The sequence below is a fragment of the Protopterus annectens genome, chromosome 10.part0 (assembly GCF_019279795.1).
Source record: "Protopterus annectens isolate FY-2018-M chromosome 10.part0, PAN1.0, whole genome shotgun sequence".
Lineage (NCBI taxonomy): Eukaryota > Metazoa > Chordata > Ceratodontiformes > Protopteridae > Protopterus > Protopterus annectens.
The window spans coordinates 763434530-763456325 of NC_056744.1; the positions used below are offsets into that span (position 1 = coordinate 763434530).

Genomic DNA, 21796 nt, shown 5'->3' on the forward strand with positions numbered 1-21796 from the left:
GGTGGTCTGCATACCTTTCATCTGTCCAGATTTTTGCTTCATATTTTGGGTCTGTTCTTCATAAAATATGTGGTTTTCTGGTAAATCATTGTGGACTAAAGTCACTAAATAATGACATACATTTGAATTTCAGACTTCATAGCTTTCAGAAAATGCATGCTAATGCTTCTTCTGTTATTCTAACAAATTTATAAGTTTATAACGGCAATATTTAAAATCTGCCCATATTTGTGGCCTTTAGCCCACCCCCATTATTTTAGCCTTTTTCAGATTTCTTGTGTTAAAAGGTTGAGAGGTACAGTCATTTGCTATAAAGAGATTCTCTGAGTAGAGATTAGGAGATGTATGTTCCTGAATGAAATGGATTATGCTGAAGTCAATCAGAAATTCATTAAACTAATTTTTATGTGCACCTAACATGTTGACATTGAAGTCACTCTGAAAAATATTGTTTTTGTGTTTGTGATGATATTTTGACTGAAGGAGTGGACTTTTCTTAACAGGTGAAGGTAAAAATCCAAAAGCAGCAATAAGTGGTTTGCCATACTTTAAAGAAATTTCTTTGAGTAGCCAGTTTTCTCCCCTGTCTAAGAATGAATTAACTTGTGCTAATGTTATACCTAACCTTCAGGTGAGATGTGTATAGAATAAGCGTACCTCCACTACTTCTTTTTCATGATCTGGAATCAAAGGTATAGTCATAGCCTGGGAAAAGTGTAGGTAAGGATGGTCATCTTTTAACTAGGATTATGTGACCACAATTAGATCAAAATGTTGTATAGTAAGATCGGAGACTATTATATCTATTTTCCCCTTGATGTTTGTGGTATTTAGGATGGCATGGGAGATGAAAAATCACTGGGAAATTATATGAAGACAGGTATTGTGTTGTGATGAAGACAGGTATCTGATAGTGCTGAGTTGAGATATATGATAGACTTAAAAGCAAGAAGATGATGGGGTAAATTTATAGACAAATTTAGAGTGTTTTATAAAGAATTTAGTGTGTTTGATGCTGGATGCTAGAAGAAGGTAGAGTGAACTGGCAATTGAATTGTGTGACATAGGTAGATTTTGGGGGAAGAAGACGTGAGTATTTTTGGGTGGATGTGGACAGTGAGTATGAATAGGTGGAGAGAATGCAAAGATAGTAATGGGAAGAGCATGTGATGGTTTATTAAACAGGAGTGGGGTAATAGACATAGAATGGCATTGCAGAAATGAGTGGCAATGTTAAGAAATTAACAAGGTGTGTGTGTTTAAAATGTTTAAAGTACAAAATGTTGAAAGTGGAATGTGCCCTTTCATCACTGTTGTGTGATCCTGGGGTTGGTATACATAATTAGCAAAGGGTATGGGGCTGCTCCCTGCATAAAATAGGTTTCAACATTTTGTGTTTAGACATTTTGTAGTTTTACCATTTTAGCATGAAACTATATATATATATATATATATATATATATATATATATATATATATGAATCTATACCCAACGTGATTTTCACGAGACAGCTACATCAAAACCTTGATTTCCTGAATGTGAAAGTTTTACCAGGGCAAGTAAACACCTGCCCAAAATTGCACGGAAACACACCATAGTATGTAAAACACATCTAGGTGGGGAGATGCACCCCCACCTCCCCCCTTACTATGTATACCAACTCCAGTATCATACTACAGTGGGGAAAATGGCCTATTTCCCCTTGTTAGGTATAACATACTTTAGTAAGGTGGTGCGGGGGGTGATGCCCTTTTGCCAATCCTTACTAACTTATATAAATCCTAACCCTTCCCCACCACTATCTCCAACCCTAATTAGGAAAAATGTTTTCATAATACCACCTTTATTCAGGCAACGTATGTCTGAAGTTAGTGGTACTATTTTGGTTATATGAACACATGAGTGCCGGAGTGGGGAAGGGTATGGGATTTGGTAGGTTTAGGAAAAGGAAAAGTGAAGCAAGTGAAACAAGTACATGGTGTATTCATTTGGAGTGCAGGTGGATTCAGGCTGTGGGAAGAAAGATGAGAGCTCTAGACTGATAAGACTGTCATGTGTCCTGTGTGTGTGGGGAATTTGGAGTGGTAGAATGTTTGATTTTGGAAATAGATTATGATGGACATGTTTAGCAACTGGAGGTGTGGTAAGGTAATTATAAAAGTAGTCAACCAAAGAGGTGGCTAATGATGGTGGAGGGAGGAAGTGAATGCAACACCCATAAAAAAAAACTAGCAGGAAGATAACTGAAAAAAAACAGATAAAAAGACCAATCACCCCTTCTTTCTTAACATGGCAGCCTCTAATATTTCCAACTACTGTCCAATATTTTTATCATCATCTTTGTCACTGATATATTTTCCAGCAGTTTAAACTTGACGTAATAATTATAAATAAAACCTCTTTCCAATCTGACAACCAAGATTTGGGGCCTAATTCTAATGCTTACAAATGTTTTGAAAAAAAAAAACATAATCAAAATTTCAATTATATAAATAAAATATGGACTTCTAATTTATGCTCAGTAAGGATTCAAAAGTGGATATAATACACTTATAATCATTTATAGCTTGACAGAAAAAAATACTCATCTATGGAAAAGGATTGGCTAACCGCTGGGATCCTTGTAGATCTGAAAAGGACTTTGAAAGTATGTACCACTTGGTCCTGATTCAAAAGTTAAAAAATAGGATTTGGTGATAATCTGTAGCTTAGTTTAAACATGCCTCTCATAAAGGAATAAGTGTCATTATTCAAAAAGTAACCTTCAGTCAAACTCCGGTACATATATCTCTGTAGTACCACAAGGCTCCATTGTAGGCCCCATTCTCTTTATATAATTTATGCCCCTTTCTGTTTTTATTATTTATGAATGATATAACCACTGTAATCCCTGCATTGTTAATAACCCCTTATACAGCTCAGGTCCTACCACTTTATTTGTTGAGAAAGTTTGTATCTGTTGAGAAACATCTACAAGAAAACTTTTAACAAAATTTAAACATCTTTCTGTCAGTGGGACTCTTCAAACCATCTTAAAGTAAACATCATCAGGACAACCTCAATGATCTCTGGGGAAAAACAAAAATTAAGCCATGTTAACCTTCTTGCTATCTTTAACCTTGACAGCAACAAGATAGGACACATACAAAACACATTGACCCCCATTGGCCACTCTCTCATATCTAAACTTTTTATGATTTTTTATTCATATATATTACAGATATTTTTATATACATATACATATATATTCCTATACACTAACATATACCCAATTTTTACATTTTCACTCATATATTTATATATGTTTATATATTTTGTTATATACATTACATTGTATAAATATATTTTAGTTTAACAACGATTTAGGATTTTTAGACAGCAGTAGTTACTATGTATGGTTTGAGCTAACAGCATTGTAATAGTCACCATGACTACTTGCTTGATTCAAATGAATTATTTGACTGAATTCAATTAAGCATAATTGGTTAGTATATTTAAAGACTGTTCTTTTGATTAGTAAATGAAATCTGATGAAGCGTGCAGTGTGTGGCACGTGAAAGCGCTCATTTTTGTCTACAATAAAAACCTTGGAATTTTATGTGCATCGTAGTGGTGGTCTTGTCCTGTATTTTCGGTATTGTTTGGTTTCTTTTCTGGAATCGGGACCTTTGGAGAGCAGCTGTACCTTATTTCACTTCATATCTAAACTTCATACAGATCTTATCAGTGAACAAATGCAAGCCTGTCCCCCCATCTCAAATCAACTAACTCCTGTACCCCATAGGGCCCCTCATTAAAAGTTTTTTCATTCCTAGACATTAAATATCCCATACCCTTAAACTACTATAACTCTGATCAGAATACCAAGACTCTTAAAACCACTATAAACAAAATCTGGCATATTATAACTGTCTCCCAAAACTGAGCATCATTATACACATTTCTGAAAGTTAACTGCCCCCCCCCCCCAATTCATCCCCATGCCACTTGCTGTTCTCAGCAGTTACCTTTAACCTCATCTATAAAAATCGCAGCCATTGCATAGAAAAAGTTAAAAAATAAGAAACATGATATTTACCAACAAATGAGTCCAAGACATCCTTATCTGCCAATCATACGTCTTAAGCTATTTGATGTAATTTGTTGTCTTAACAGGCACACTATGACATGTCAGCATGTCATTTGTTTTGTACTATGTGGCATGGTATTTCTTTTATTTTTGACACTAGCTGTGTAACTTATATGCCATTGTAAATACGTTTATAAAATATATTGCAATATTTTCTTCAGCACTTTTATGTCATTTTACTATTTTATTATTCAGTTAAACTCACTATGCATGAGTCCTTCTTTTAAGGAGTAAGCTGTATGCTCATTCTGGTTAAATGACTATCTGAATCACACATTTTGTAAATTATAACTGAGGTAATAAAACCCCTTCCTACAAGAAAATACCTGTTAGCCACCTGTACTCTTATTATCAGAGCTTCACCCATTGTACTTGACACAAAATATAAGGGGAACTATACATCACAAATAACCAAAAAGGAATTTGCAAGTGAGCAAGTGCAAAGGCCCAAAACACATTTAAAATATCAAAAATGGCCAGCACCAAAAAAATGAGAGTTCTCAATAATTAGTATTTATTTTATTGTATAAATTTGACATACCGGTTTCAGCAATATGCCTTCCTCAGTGTACTTACAGACAATATAATCTAAGCAACTTTTATAAAGACACTACACCAATCACATTCATCACCTCATAAATATTCGTGAAAACAAAAAGACCAATTTAAAGATACATACTGAATACATGACTCAGTATGCCTCTTGAGTAAATATTCACCTAAAAAGATGAATAAAAATTATATCCATAAATGATAATAAACATTGTATACTCATAGGGTCAACAACATATAATTGCATTATAAATGCTCATTTAAACCCGGGGAAAAAAGGCCACGAGTTTGATAATCCATGTGTGTTCTTTTTTGTTAAGAATGTTATGTCATCCAGCTTTCATATTCCTATTCCCAATAATCCTGCCAATGATGATAAATCTAAAGCTAGCAGTTGGATGTTGTTGGTCTTTTTGTTTTCATGAATATTTATGAGGTGATGAATGTGATTGGTGTACTATCTTTATAAAAGTTGCTTAGATTATATTGTCTGTAGGTACACTGAGGAAGGCATATTGCCGAAACTGGTATGTTGAATTTATAAAATAAACTAAATACTAATTATTGAAAATTCTCATTTTTGGTGCTGGCCATTTTTTGATATATTGAACTGTATAACACAGCCTTATTTCCCTAGGAGAAACTTTGCTGTGTTCATTGACAAACTGCTTTCTCAATTTGAGCAAAACAAATCTCTTGCAGTAGCTTTACGATGGACTGTGCTATGCAAAGTCCACGATAATATTTGAAGGTATCACAAAAATGTTTGATTTAAAAGACAGTTTAACCTGGCTGCATGGCACTGAGGGGTGGAGACCTTACTATAACCCAGCTGACCAGTGTTCATTTAGCAGCCTTTATAGCAGTAAAGGGGCATGTCTTGGTTTGTGCTGAGGATTTCAGGTACAGAGGGGGTACAGAGGGAAGTATGAGTTCTCAGGTAGAGTTCAGGAAATTCACTTCCCATGCTTTAGGGGATGGGGTGTAGCTGCTTGCTGACAATGTCTCCTGTGGAATGGTGTGCAAGCCAGCACAGATGGCCCATTGCATGTCCTCCCCCAGCTCCACAAGCAAAGCATCTATGGGAATCACAGGGCTAAAAAACCCTTCAAACTACCCTCAATGGCCATATAAATGATGGCCCCTCTCGGTCAATGTCACCCAAGTGATAGGGAATGAATGAGCTGATTGGACAAGAGGGGATGATGGTCAATGGACAGTGGGAACAAAAATGGTAAAAATAAAAAAAAAAGAAAGAAAGAAAAGTCAGGTTGGGTTTTATTCTTTGGTTTTATTATAAATCTTCTAAATTAAATACTCCTAAAAATTAATTTTACAATACAGAAACATTTAAATTTTAGTCCACATTTTTAAAACACCAAACATTTTCAACTCTGACTTCTAAGAAAAACTGAGAAGTTGTCCAACTCTTATTTCTACATTACCCACATGAAATATCTACCCCCAACAATATAGTATAATTGTTTTTCTATTCTTGACATGCCATACTGCCATATAAATGTGCCATCACCTAAGTTACCAAGGCACCCCACTTTTCCACAGCACTGGTGCTATAAAATCATGTGTTCCTTATTCATTCCCACTTCTTTTCAAGTTGAAATAACTTAAGAGTAAAATTAACATTATAGGGTCACTTTTCCCTTTTTTAACTTCTTCTAATGTTTATTGTTTCAAATAACCTAATAGGAATGGACCCCATTCCTAAGTCAGAATACAACTAACATTTATGATGTTAGTATTGCTTCTGTCTTTGATATTTGCAAGAATGTTCTTCTGAGCTTAAGAGTTCCTTTATATTACAGTATGTGGTGCAAAAAGAATGAAGACCTCCAGTCTACTTAATTATGTAGCCTTACAACTGCAGAATGTTTTTCACTTTTTAAAAGCAAACAATTTGTATAAACTGTGCCCATTAATTTTTTCAAGCACCTTCTTTGTTGACCTTCTCCCAATTTGTTTTTAATTTTGAATATGAAATAAGCATTTGTATTTTGTTATTGAATGTATATGGTATACTCATATTGAACCTGTTAAGAGTGTTTTCTGTTTAGCAACTTCATTATTTTTACCTGTATGTGTTGAGTCCTAGGGTTCAAATTTAACATTTCATTAAATATAGTTTTAGGGTCTTTTACAATAAATATGTACAAACTGTTATGACTACCAGGTTTTGCTGTTATGAGTCTTAATGGTTCTAGCCATTAACAAAAATACAGAAATTATGTTTATTAAAAACTAGAAATGATGCAAACATAAAACTTTTATATTTTATATGTCCATAAAGAATCCACTGCTATCATGTGAAACTCAAACAGCTCTAAACATAAATAAAGGACAACATCTGCACTATATGCTCAAACACACATAATATGTGAACACATGAAGCAAGATAACTTCCTGCAAAAGTCATTTGAACAAAACTCTAAAAACAAAATTTCAAGTGTGTGCAAGGCCCCTGAAGACACACACAGCTCTTATGTTGTTATTCTTACACAGCTCCTAAGAAGGCACAATCATTGAAAATACAAAATTAATGTACTGGACTTTCTCAGAAATACTATGCCCTCAAAGTAACAAATATAAAATGCAAATCAAGCATATTTTAAATGGAGCTAACAAAGATGGTAAAATTATACACTGAGCGAATATGTTAATCAGCTACAAAACGAGCACATAAGTTTTGAGAATCTGGAAGTACTCCATTTACAACACATGTGCATGTTAACCTGTGTGGATGTTTCAATCGATGTTTAAACAACAAAAAATGACAACTTAAAAAGTTTACAGTTTTTAACACCCTTCCATTAAGAAGTAGTTTTTGTAGCAATTCAAAATTCATAGCAACTTTAATAATGTTGCTACTGCTTTCAGCAAGTTCTGCCTCTTTAAAATTATTTTTTTACCTTTGGAAAGAGTATAATTTTGCATCCCTAAACTAAGTTTTTGGAAATTTTCATATCTCTGCTAACTGCCTAAGCTATAAATGGGCAGACAGATCAGGAGGTGCTTTTTATGAATGTTTTAACCAACTAGGTTCCTAAAGGTGTTAAGTACGTTGTCTTGTTAAGTGCCTTTATCTGAAGAGTCACACAGTCTACAAGATGTGTACCTTGAGCATAGAAAGTTATACACATATTATATTTCTCCAGGTACAATGCTGAGCTGCGGGACTCTCTGATCTGGGACTTAAGATTACTGAACTACTTACACAGCCTGCAGTAATATTGACTGGGAATCTCCTTATCACATACTTCCTTACTCACAGCACCACTTTTATTTTTTAATAATTTAATACCTGCATATTTACTTATTTATTTATTTATTTTCATGGGAGGTTGAAATAATAGAAATATTCTGTTTTTTTTTTACTTTTTATAGTGAACTTCCTGTCAGACTCACAAAAGCAGAAAGTTTAATTCACTTACTCTTGCTGCCAAAATATATTACATCTATGTCTATATATATGTATGTATATATATATATATATATATATATATATATATGTATATGGGTTACCGTCAGTAAATTGAATGGCCACAACATCAAAATCCACTTCATCGACACCTCAGAACATCGACACCCGGCAAGCCGACGATCACCATATGGTAAGGAACCGTTTGGCCATCACCGTAAACTTTGCCCTGTACCCCCATGGTAGTGTGTTCTCGCAGTTGGAATATTAAGTAAGGGGGTGTGGGGGGTGAATCCCCCCCCATGTAGGGGGGGTGTGAGGATGTGTGTGTTTGTTTCATTGGAGGAGTTGGAGTTATGGATGGCCAAACACTTCCTTACTGTATGGTGATCGTCGGCTCTCCGGGTGTCAATGTTCCGAGGTGTCGATAAAGTGGATTTCGATGTTTTGGCCATTCAATGTACTGATGGTAACCCATATATATCTGTCTGTAGGAAATGTGAATTTGGTCTGTGTTTGATCAAAATCTTTTTAGTCAACAAAATTTGGTTGACAAAGCACATGATCAACAGATGTACAGAACTGAAATATTTTTGGAGTTAGAAAATACGCCTTTTCCCCAGTATTGTCCAGTCCTGGCATTAGTATATATAATTAGCAGGGGCTGTGAGGGGCTTTGAGATCACATGGAGAATGCAGGGAGGTTTTCCTCCTGCAAAAAAATTTTTTTGTTTTTTTTTTTTAAGTTTTAGTTTTGCATGCACAGAGGTTATTGCTCATCAATTTTTGCTCTATTTATCAAATTCAGTAGACTCATATACATATGTGAATGTATGTGTGTGTGTGTGTGTGTGTGTGTGTGTGTGTGTGTGTGTGTGTGTGTGTGTGTGTGTGTGTGTGTGTGTGTGTGTGTGTGTGTGTGTGTGTGTGTGTGTGTGTGTGTGTGTGTGTGTGTGTGTGTGTGCGTGTGTGTGTGTATGTGTGTGGGTGTACAATATACACACGCACACACACACACATATATATATATATATATATATATATATATATATATATATATATATATATATATATATATATATATATATATATATATATATATATATATATGTCATAATATGGAAAACATGAGAAGGACTTTTAAAAAAGGCAATGGTGCGAAAGGAATAAACTCTTGTTTTCTTATGTTCATGACACTTAGTGTCAGGAAAGAATAAATAGCAGACTGATTACATGAACAGAGGATAAATTGATGCCATATACTATTTTCGATAATTCATAAGTATGATGATTTGTATGAATGTAAACTGTTACTTTTTATTTTATTTTCTTAGCCAAGACCTTTCAGTCCTCCTGTTCACTCATCCAGTCCGCCACCCGTTGCACCTCTAGCTCGTGCTGAAAGTACTTCTTCTATCTCCTCAACCAATTCCTTGAGTGCTGCCACCACTCCCACTGTTGGTAAAATGCATTTATTCTAAAATTATCTTCACTTCATCAACTGCTCATCAAAGGGTTTTGCATGCTACTGTGCCTTCAGTCAAAAGAGTATGAATGGTAATTGTTGTATCGTGAACAGATCGCCATAGTAATAGGAAAACATGTGACCATATTACAGATGATGACATAATAGTCAGAGCAGTTGCACAGCATGTAATGTACAACTAAGTCATAAAAATATTAACCTGCATTCAAAAATAGAGGCGATAAAGGTTTTTATACAATCAGATTTTTGAAGCAAAATGAATAACTGAGCAGTTATTATACATTATTAGTGTATTACTCAATTTATTTTTTAACTAATCAGTTTCATGAATTCAGAATTATTATGTTGATACATATTATAGTATTGGTTATCATGACCTATGCTTTATTCAGCAGTTGTTTATCACTAACCTAAAAGTTGTATATATATACCGGTTTTATAAATCTAACAATGTTCATTTGCTTCATTTGTTTCATAGATACTGATAATTTTCAGATTTGCTTGTTGTTGCTATTTTTTTATTTATTCCATTATTTTGCTTTTATCATTGTACCATATTTATGTTCAGAATATGATTTTTACCAGCCATAAAAATCATCAAGCAAGTTATGAAAAGGGCCATAAATGTTTTAGTAATAGACTGATATTCTATGGCACAATTTAAAATGTGAAGGCATCTGTGAAATGCATAGAAGATTCAAATCTATTTTAAAAAAAGTTTTTTAGACTTCTGTCTTCATTCATTTCGAAAAAAAAAATTTCCGCTCCAGTGATATAAAATAAATCAATTCTAGACATCAGTGGCCTTTGTTATAACTTGTAACACAAATAATTATGAGCCATCTCATTCAACTGTGAATTCCTTAATCTGGCTTGAATTTATGTTTTCATATTTGTTTGTTTCCTGTTTCTTTGCTTTATTTTTTTTTTTACCCATGATGTCAGAAGATGATGCATTTGTTGACAAACTGCCTACGTTTGAAAGGCGCTGTGAAACACCTGCAGGTACTGTACCAACCTACAGGTATTAAGGCATTTAATCACAGTCCAAGCCATTATGCCTGCAGAATTTCCAGTATTGTTTCAAAAGAAAAGCATTCATATACTGCACATACAGAACGCATAAACTCATCAGGTTGCTGTACTCTTAGCTGTAATAACAAGCAGTACATTGCATGACAGTTTCACCTATAAAAGAATACAAGTTCTCTGGCTCATATGCTACTAAGTAACAACCAGAAATAACATAAAATGATCAAAGATTGGTTAACAGATTATAAATGCCAAATGCTCATGTGAAGTTATTCAGTAACACGTTTAAGAAGCATTTACATTTCTAAGCATTCCATCAGCTTTCAGCTCTATCAGACATCATACACATATTTTACTATACATACAGCCATTCAAGGCTTCATTGGGGATGCCCATATTACAATCTGGTGCATGAAGTTTGCTATTTTCTTAATAATGCTTAGGACAACACGGGTACCACATCACTATGAAATAAGCCTGCATCATCTGACTGGATAAATGATGATTACTGCAAAGTTACACTTTGCACAACCCTAAATATATATTTGTATCTATCTCTTTATGCTGTTATGGCTTACATTTGACTGATCTCATAAACAGTACATGGCAGTCTATGTATGTATCGCAGTTCATTACCCTGCATATTAATGGCTTGCAGTGCCTTATATCCCTGATCCCTATTAGGAATAGTGACCTGTTGTGTAACTCATACTGTGTCCTTCTCTTTTCCTCTCCTTAACCTTTCCTGTCCTGCTTCATCTCCTGACCACACAGAGAGTGAACAGCCTTCCCTCGTATGGTTTGACAGAGGAAAGTTTTATTTAACTTTCGAAGGTAAGTCAATGCATAGCCATACAGCATATGCAATCTGTCTTTCAGTACAGGAAAGATTAGCTCTCTAGCTTTTAAATTACCCAAACTGAATTAGTAACACATCAGTTCAATTAGTTAACAGTAAGAAATAGTAGAAGATTTTGATGATCTGGTTATACCAATCGTCGTGATTTGTGCTTTATCTCCAGTAAGCACACTGCATGTGTAGATGCAAATATTCCTTTTATTTTCTGACATAGCTATGACAGTTGAGTTACATCTTGCTAAAATACTGAAACTGAATAAAATTATTTAGAAAGAACTTGTCTCTGTCAAACAGATTGTAGTTTCCTTTTTTGATAATATTTGAGTGCTGATGCTGTGACAGATTTTAAAATACACCTTTTTGTTGTCAAAAGACAGATCATTGTAAACATAGCAGCATTTAGAATGATGGCTTATAGTGCCATTGTATGTATATCAAGAACTGCACTAATTAAAATTTTCTGTTTATATTAACTAGATATGCCTGCAGAAACATAATTATTTCTCTATTTGCTTTCTAGTGCATGGTAACCGAGCACTTCAGACATTATGTTGTGCTCTGTGTCAGAGATATAGGCCAGGACATGACCTAAATGTCAGCATGCTGTTGGCACCTAGGTGCATTATGAGGAGGGGTCTATTCTAATCTCCTCATATAAGAAACAAACATGTTTGTCTGTCCTTTTACAAGATAACACCAACACCAAACACAAAAAAAAATGTTACCCATACATGTATTCCACTTAGTTTATTTCCCTGGAAATCTGTGAAATAAAAAATAAAGACAAGATAGAGTTCCAAAATAAGGGATACTGAGTGGTAATGTCTAAGGAAAATAAATGGGGATTTTGGATAAATGTATGGTACTAATGAGGGTTTTTGTAAGAAAAATTAATTAATTCTCTCATTCATTCATTCACTCATTCATTCATTCATTCAGTCATTCATTTTCCAGTACCTAATTTATCATATTCAGGGTTGCATCAAAGCTACTATCCCAGAACTCACTGGGGATAATGCAGTGAATCTGTCCTAGAAAAAACAGCAGTTCCATCACAGAACAGCCATGCAGATTTATGCAATCACATACACAAATACAAAAAGAGATGCAAAGAAAGGCACACACACACACACACACACACACACACACACACACACACACACACACACACACACACACACACACACACACACACAATACAGACATTTTTCAGTCAGGAAAACTAACTGATGCATTACCATGCTGCCCTGAGAATAGTTTATGGCAAAAGAAGAAGTCTATTTGAACAATTCTGTCACCATAAGGAAGGACTTGATTTCTGGCAAAGAGTGCAAACGGTGATACATCTCTTTTAGGGAACAATATAGAAGTACTATCTGTTTAATTAATTTATTCTGACCAGCACTATGTGAAAACAGAGACAATGGACATAAAGCCACACCAGAGAGAGTCAGTTCAATTCCAGTTGCTTGTCTGCCATTCTTGTCTCTAGTGATCAAAATAACGTCACATAAATCTGCATACTTGCCTTAAGTGAAGGATCTCACACAGAAATGCTTTATCTTGCCGGTACACCCTGCAGGAAGAGATACTCCAGGGTAACTAACAGTTACTGCCTACTTATTGCATAAGCATAATCTGTAAGTTTAATATTTGATTAGGATGCCCACACCCTTTTCTTTTCAGGGTATCAGTCCTTCCTTTATAGGTTCATAGTACTAGACTAGCTGTCCTTGAGGACCATTTTAAGCCTAGCCCATTTCCCCTTCAAAGAGAATTAAACCCTGTACCTTGTGTCTATGAGGTAAATACCTTAACCATTATACCAACACACAGTCTTCCTTTAAATATAGTAAGTTCCTAGTAATCTAGAAAACCTGAGTAATAGGCAATACACTTCATTACTTCTAAATGCATATTAACAATAATATCTTCACGTAAAGAAGTAGCCCGCACAGAATCTTGTTTTCCATTATGAGTTTAAAGTAAGCACTAGCTTGTGTAACAAGATTCTGCATTAGAATTAATATTGCAATAGGTGTGTGTTGTGCAGGACTAGTGTGCCTCAAATCATGGGTGGCCAAATTAAGTGTGGTCAAAAGCATTGCAATGAATATAATTTTTACCAAATGTGAAGTATAATAATGTGCTAAATACTGAACGGGTGATAGCAAAAATAATAGCCTTTTTTACTTTGTTTAAATACCAGATCTTTCACTCTAAGATCAATCTGACTTTGTATTTAAAAAAAAAATTTAAATTAAGCAAAAACTAGTATAGGTTTTAAAAATATGCACTGTTTTCTATGATGCACAGCTCTAACTCTGTGACAGTAATTTTTTACTGGTTTGATTCAGCTACCTTATTCTTAATTCATATTTATACAGTTCCATATTGCACAACAGAGCCAAATACCTGGACAAAGCTGAGTCATAACTACAAAGCAATCCTCCAGATTAGACCACATACAGTAATTTAAGAAGACTATAGATTTTATCCAGGTGCTGCAAATGAACCTTTGGCTTACAAGCTAATGTGATACCTGTAATGTATGACTCTGGTTAAGTAAGGTCTGCCACTGTACAAGCCCACTCACCATTCATAAAGCCTTCAATGAGCATTACTAAACAGATTCTGAAATGTCTGTCATTAGACAGATAAACGTAATTATTTCATCGAGGTTAATGTGACTCCATTTGGTTGTCAAAAATATTACAGGTTATCCACTTTATAAAAATATTAATTAATTATTTACTTTTTTTCATTTATTCAGTACTTCTTTTGTTGACCAGGTAAGAAAACTGGTCCAAATAGATCTTTTTTTTTTCAGTAAGGATGCAGTACATGTAAGAATAACCTTTACTTACATGTTTATGTGTTAAACAGGTAAGTTGGCTGGCCTGTTATTCAGCATGTAATCCTAATCTAAAACATAATATTTTAACTATAAGGAAGTATGATCAATAAAACAAAATAAAACAGAAAACAAAACTACATGAGCTAGTATGAACAAATGGTGTAAACTGCAAAATAAATGTGAAACTCTAGATTACAAGGAACAAACTTTATTTTGAATTGTTCTTTCATATTAGAGTTGCTTTGAGAAACAGATGTTTTTACAGGTAGAGACTTTATTTATCAGGATAGCTATCCAGTAAGTAGTCCTGCTATGATATAGACAGGATGCTTAACTATGTCACCCAACCCAGCTTTGATAATGATCCCATGCAAATTAGAGCTAGAAAGAGATAATGCTGACAGCCCTCTGATGACTCCCCCCCTTTTACTGGAAGATATATGATGAACTGAATTCTAATGAAGGTTGGAATATGGCATGCAAACAAGTGTCCTCATGTAGAGAAAATCCATAAGATTGCCATGGCCAATGCACATGTGTGATCAGATACTAAATACGTAAAAAAGTAGTGATCTGTAGCTGAGACAGTTATACATCCCCATCACAAAATCTTACCATCTCAAAGCAATGTTTCTGTAAGGAAATGAGAAACTTGGAGCTGTTAAGGTGGGATGACAGAGGTGAGAAAAACAAGAGATCTCTGTGATTTTTTGGGGCCATAAGGACAGTAAAGAAACTGAAAAAAGCAGAAGCTGACCATCAAATTGCAAATATGTTTGATCTTAGAAGCTTCTTGGAAAACATACAAGTGAAGCACTTCTGAAATGAATATCTGTATAATTCAATAAATGTAACATTTTAAAAATTCATACATGCTTATTATAACCATGTATTTGGGGAAGGTCGCAACCAACATTACTTTACTACACATGTGTAATTTTCATAATCTAGACAAAACATTCAACCTGAAGGAACCTCAGAAAGAGGACATGCTAACAAGATGTAGCTAGATATCCCTCCCTTCAATGACTGCATGCAATTTTTGACATGTTAGAATACCAGACAAATAAGTTCATTTTGTTAGAGAGGAAAGGCCCAATAAATTGTGATTGCCATGAATGACAATGAGTTGTCTTGCTGTACACATTTGAAATATTCTATGTAAATGATAGCCACTGACTTTTATAAAGACTTATCCTGATTTCAGGTTTGAGGTTGCATGATTAGCTGTTTAGGAATATCCGCAATGTACAAAAAGCATGATAGAATGTCTCTTATAATCTCTTAAAGGCCTTCACATGAAACATGTTAGAAATGTCCTACAAACCTTGGTCTTAGAAATTTAAAATAGTCAAGTAGGGGAGGGAATTATCAATTGCCTAATTAGTAAAATTAAGAAAATGACAGAGAAGCTGAAAAAGTTCAGTAAAAACAATTTGCCCTCAAAAACTAGGGAAGGGTCTAGAACCAAAACTTGGAAGGCTGTAAGAAAAAGTGGCCAATTATAATTGCATGATTGTAACATTTTGATTAGTTGATTTTTAGAAGAGTTCTTTTTTCCTTATAAGGTAAAAGAGCTATATTTTGTTCTTTATTTCTTTGTTGTTTATAGCACTTTGTGTACTGTGTATTTTTTCTAGCTAGATTCACTGTGTGTGAGGTATTAACTGGAAATTGTCCACTCTTATTAAGCATCTGTTGGGTTGTTTGTTTATGATAACTTGTTGCAGTTAAACTCTTTTTTCTAATGGCTCCTTTAGCTGTTTAAAACTTTCATTTAAAGGCTCACTGCTGCTGTTCAGCTGTGAGTAACATTTCTGCAGTTTGTTCTAATTAGTGGGGATATTTGTAGCATTTCCATATTCAGGCTTGTATTTGGGCCTAGTGTTTGTGGAGGCTGTGTGTCTAAGCACATAATTCAGGGACATCTTGTTTTAGCCAAAGCCATCAGGCATTTCAGTGAGAGAGAATTGTTTGAGGTCATTGGCTGACTGAGGTCTCCTGGACTACAGCTTAGACTAAGCACCTCATTGGTTCTTTTGAGATTTCTTTCTTAAAAGCTGTCTCAGGTTTCAACTTTCTGTTACCTAAGAAGCTCAGTTGTGAGTGTTCTGCCATTTTACAGTGAGCTAATCGAAGGAAGGACACTCAGCAAACTCGGAGCTATAATATATAACATTAAGTATCCTGTTTTTGTTTATTTTGTTCTTTATTTCTTTGTTGTTTATAGCACTTTGTGTACTGTGTATTTTTCTAGCTAGTTTCACTGTGTGTGAGGTATTAACTGGAAATTGTCCACTCTTATTAAGCATCTGTTGGGTTGTTTGTTTATGATAACTTGTTGCAGTTAAACTCTTTTTGCTAATGGCTCCTTTAGCTGTTTAAAACTTTAATTTAAAGACTCACTGCTGCTTTTCAGCTGTGAGTAACATTTCTGCAGTTTGTTCTAAGCAGTGGGGATATTTGTAGCATTTCCATATTCAGGCTTGTATTTGGGCCTAGTGTTTGTGGAGGCTGTGTGTCTGAGCACATAATTCAGGGACATCTTGTTTTAGCCAAAGCCATCAGGCATTTCAGTGAGAGAGAATTGTTTGAGGTCATTGGCTGACTGAGGTATCCTGGACTACAGCTTAGACTAAGTACCTCATTGGCTCTTTTGAGATTTCTTTCTTAAAAGCTGTCTCAGGTTTCAACTTTCTGTTACCTAAGAAGCTCAGTTGTGAGTGTTCTGCCATTTTACAGTGAGCTAATCGAAGGAAGGACACTCAGCAAACTCAGAGCTATAATATATAACATTAAGTATCCTGTTTTTTGTTTATTTTGTTCTTTATTTCTTTGTTGTTTATAGCACTTTGTGTACTGTGTATTTTTTCTAGCTAGTTTCACTGTGTGAGAGGTATTAACTGGAAATTGCCCACTCTTAACTGGAAATTGTCCACTCTTATTAAGCATCTGTTGGGTTGTTTGTTTATGATAACTTGTTGCAGTTAAACTCTTTTTTCTAGTGGCTCCTTTAGCTGTTTAAAACTTTCATTTAAAGGCTCACTGCTGCTTTTCAGCTGTGAGTAACATTTCTGCAGTTTGTTCTAAGTAGTGGGGATATTTGTAGCATTTCCATATTCAGGCTTGTATTTGGGCCTAGTGTTTGTGGAGGCTGTGTGTCTGAGCACATAATTCAGGGACATCTTGTTTTAGCCAAAGCCATCAGGCATTTCAATGAGAGAGAATTGTTTGAGGTCATTGGCTGACTGAGGTCTCCTGGACTACAGCTTAGACTAAGGACTTCATTGGCTCTTTTGAGATTTCTTTCTTAAAAGCTGTCTCAGGTTTCAACTTTCTGTTACCTAAGAAGCTCAGTTGTGAGTGTTCTGCCATTTTACAGTGAGCTAATCGAAGGAAGGACACTCAGCAAACTCGGAGCTATAATATATAACCTGTTTTTTGTTTATTTTGTTCTTTATTTCTTTGTTGTTTATAGCACTTTGTGTACTGTGTATTTTTTCTAGCTAGTTTCACTGTGTGTGAGGTATTAACTGGAAATTGCCCACTCTTAACTGGAAATTGTCCACTCTTATTAAGCATCTGTTGGGTTGTTTGTTTATGATAACTTGTTGCAGTTAAACTCTTTTTTCTAGTGGCTCCTTTAGCTGTTTAAAACTTTCATTTAAAGGCTCACTGCTGCTTTTCAGCTGTGAGTAACATTTCTGCAGTTTTTTTCCCGCCCTTCCTCCCTGTTGGTATAGTGTTTTTTATAGTTGCTGGCTTTGCAGTTGCCCGCCCCTAGTGTAAATTTGATCTGGGACCCTCCTCCCAGTCTAGTGTCATTACCTCATTCTACCCAGTACAGGGAGAGCATTTGAGAAGGCCAATCAGCTTAGTTTCTGCTACTCCTTTCTCTCTTTCCTTTCTCTCTTTCCACAAAAAAAAATGTATCTGCTTTTACTGTATTTGTGTTTTTTCCTACTTTATTTTGCTTTTGTGTCATCTTAAAAGTACTCAATTGTATTTATTACTGCTTGGTGTAACACATTCTAAGCCTTTTAGTTTAAGCACCTGGGCTTCAGACCAGTTTTACATTAAGAAGGTTTGTGGTCTGCACTGTAGTGGCAGAACAGGTAGCTTACATCCTTCTAAGTTGGGAACTGCTGATTGAGGGCTCAGTGTCTGTTATTCTAAAAGTGTATTAATTCTGGTTTAAGCACTTGGGCTTGAGGCCAGTTATTTTACATTAAGAGGGTTTGTGTTCTGCACTCTTGTGGGAGGAGAGGCTGGACTCTGTCCTTCTGAGCTGGGAATTTCAGGTTAAAGGCTTATAGTGCCTGCATATTTGAACTCCTTCTTACTGAAATTGGTACACCTTGTTTGCTGTAGCATAGACTAGATCCAGGCCTGCTGAATCTAGCTTTGTTTGTATAACTTGAGCACTAATCCAGGCATTCTTTAAAGTATTCAGTTGTATTTATTACTGCTTGTAGTAACTTGATTAAAGTGTAGCTATCATTTCTAAGTCTTTTGGATTAAGCACTTGGGCTTCAGACCAGTTGTTTTATAGGTTCATAGGTTCATAGGTTTATACTAGGCTATCTGCCCTAAGGCATTTATAAGCCTAGCCCAAATTTTTGTGGCTTACGCCACCCCTTATATGAAAAAATACTGTGCCCATTAGTTTGTTGTGCCTCTGTCCAGCAGTGACACAGAGATGATTCCCGGGGTAAACCTACGATCTCCCATCCACAGGTCTAGATTTCTCTTGAACAGAGTCAGCGAGGTGCTCTGCCTCACATGGACCGGGATTTTATTCCACAGCATAGGGAGTCTCTGAGTGATAAATCTATCCCTCCAGCACGCCCTATTTATATCCGCTAAGGTTTAAGTCGCTTGCTCTAGTGGTTTTGGTGGATTTGGATTTTTGAGGTGGAGCATGTCCATTAATTCGGGTTGGACATGGCCTTGTATGTCAGGCACATGTCACCTCTGAGCAGATGGTATGCGACTGAATAGAGCTGGAGTTTCTTCAATCTGGCAGCATATGACAGATTTTGGAGTCCCTTTATCCTTTTGGTGAGGAACTTTTGGGGTCTCTCCAATTGCTGCAGATGTCGGGTGAGATACATCCCGAATGGGGCATTGTACTCGATCATTGGTCTGATAAGTGAAGAGTACAGGGGAACAATGACCTCACTAGATCTGGATGTGAATCCCTTCATGATCAGGTGTGCAATGTAGAAGGTCTTTCTAACCACTTTAGCAATGTGAGTGTCAAAAGAAAGGCCACTGTCAACCTGGGTCCCCAGGTCCCTGATAACCTCTTCTGTGCTTAGTGGATTGCCACCTATATGGTAGCTTGGGGTTACCTTGTTTTTCCCGAAGGGTATGACTATACATTTTTTGGCGTTTAACTTCAGGCCATGGCTCTGGCACCAGCTATCTGTTTCTGTGAGTCCCTTCTGAAGGATACCCATGTCCGATGCACTTTCCACTATGGCGCCCAGTTTGCAGTCGTCTGCAAACTTTGTCAGCCAAAGTCCTCCCATGTTGGCCTGTACTTGAGAAGTAGATGCCAAACAATAGGGGGCCAAGGACCGAGCCCTGTGGGACACCACTTGTGACCGGCTTGGAGTCTGACACAGCGCCAGCAACTCTAACCCTGTGGGTTCTGTCCTTAAGCCAGTTTGCAACCCATCTTGTGACATATGGGTTTACATTTAAGCTGGTAGTTTTTACAATACCGAGTGGGGTATTGTGTCGAAAGCCTTTGCAAGGTCAAGGTAGGCTGTATGGACTGCCTTTCCCTCATCAATGGCCTTGGTGACTGTTTCGAAGAAGTCGACCAAGTTCAAAAGGCATGATCTTCCCTTGACAAAGCCAAACTGGGTCGGGTCCAATGTCTGCAAGTCCCCTATATCTTTGTTTATGAGCTCCATTATGATCCTCTCCATAGCTTTGCAGACTAGACTTGTTAAGCTTATGGGGCGGTAATTACCAGGGTCCGTAGAGGCGCCGCCTTTGTGGAGTGGGACCACAGTTGCCATACTCCACTCCTTTGGCACGTATCCTGTGGTAAGGCTGAGATTAAACAGCTGCCTTATGTGTGGGTTTAATTCCTCATTTAGCTGTAGCACACAGCCGGGGACACCATCCAGTCCCAGTGATGCTGTGTTTTTAGCTTTAGAGAGCAGCTTTCACCTGTGCATTTGAGATGTCTGGGAGGCTACACTCGGCTGGGATAGTTATCTCTCCTTTAGGGGGGGAGAGGTGGGTGAAGTTTGCACTGAACCTGTCTGCCAGTATGTTGGCAATGTCTGTGGGTTCAGTGATTTTTATATCATTTTGGACTAATTCTGAGCATATCTGGGAGTTTCCACCCAGGTTCCTAACATAGCTGAAAAAGGCCTTATGATTGTCCTTTGAATTCATGGCAATTTTTCTCACAAAATTGGCCTTAGTTGATTTTATGAGTGCTCGTATTTTTTTACTAATAATGATCAGGGTGACTATCCTTTTATGGATTTTGTTCTATCATGTAATAGCTTTCTCCTCTTATTGTAAAGTTTGTTAATGGCTGGGGTCCACCAGACTGGATGTTTGCCCTTTGTGGAAAGAGTCTTGGTTTTATTTGGGATTGCCTGATCCATGCAGTCCTGGAGGTGTTCATAGAAGGCATTTGTAAGGGCTTCTGCAGCTTGGGTTGTGGTTTCCACTGGCTCAGGGGCCTTGAAGGATACCACACCAGTCTTGAGTAGTGTGAAGTTTGCTTTAGAGAAGTTCTTCACTATGGTCTTTTGTTTGGGGTGGGGGCGGGATGTGGATTTCCAGTGAGATTAGTTTATGATCAGATCTCACCAATGAGGGATATACTTCGTGTGGAGCATTTTGTCCCCATGTTTGTGACAATGAGATCTAGTATATTTTCTCCTCTCGTGGGAACAGTGACTAGCTGTTCCATGGCATTTGAATTTATGAACTCCAGGAACCGTTGGGCTAGAAAGTTAGGGCTTGAGTAATGTTCCCAGTCTATATTCGGGTAGTTGAAGTCACCCAATATGATGGTGTTTGGAGATACATTTATACCCTCCAGTGTCTTCAGGAAGGCTGTGTGGGGTTCCTGAGTTTGAGAGGGTGGCCTGTAGCATGCTACAATTTGTAGAGCAGTTTTGCCTATGGTTAGTTGCACCTGGATGGTTTCGAAGCTTGCGTTGCCACCAACCTGGAGGTGTGGGTATTATGAATATGGATACACCCCTCCTTTTGTGGTGTGGTCTGGGTTTTGGGGCCGGAGCATGATATGAGGTAAAACCTAATAGTGCTGGGGTGCTCTCAGGAGCCTTGAACCAGGTTTCAGTTACAGCACAGACATCGATGTTCTCCATACTGAGAAGGGCCTGAGTGCGTGCATTTTGAGATTTAGACTTCTGGCATTGAGCAGCATTACCCTCAGTTTCTTCCC

General features: G+C 36.5%; 1 protein-coding gene across 10 annotated transcripts in view; it reads left to right on the forward strand.

Annotated features, from left to right (window-relative positions):
• Nucleotides 1–21796, forward strand: part of SGIP1 (SH3GL interacting endocytic adaptor 1) — a 1172197-nt gene that overhangs the window by 794877 nt on the left and 355524 nt on the right. For 4 of the 10 annotated variants that reach the window (XM_044085576.1, XM_044085581.1, XM_044085577.1 and 1 more), the window contains 2 exons: nt 9450–9576; nt 11408–11467. In XM_044085576.1, coding sequence (XP_043941511.1) covers nt 9450–9576; nt 11408–11467 — 187 coding nt within the window. Of the gene's footprint in view, nt 1–9449; nt 9577–10546; nt 10607–11407; nt 11468–21796 lie in introns of all 10 variants that reach the window. The other 6 variants (XM_044085575.1, XM_044085578.1, XM_044085584.1 and 3 more) reach the window with 2 other exon arrangements.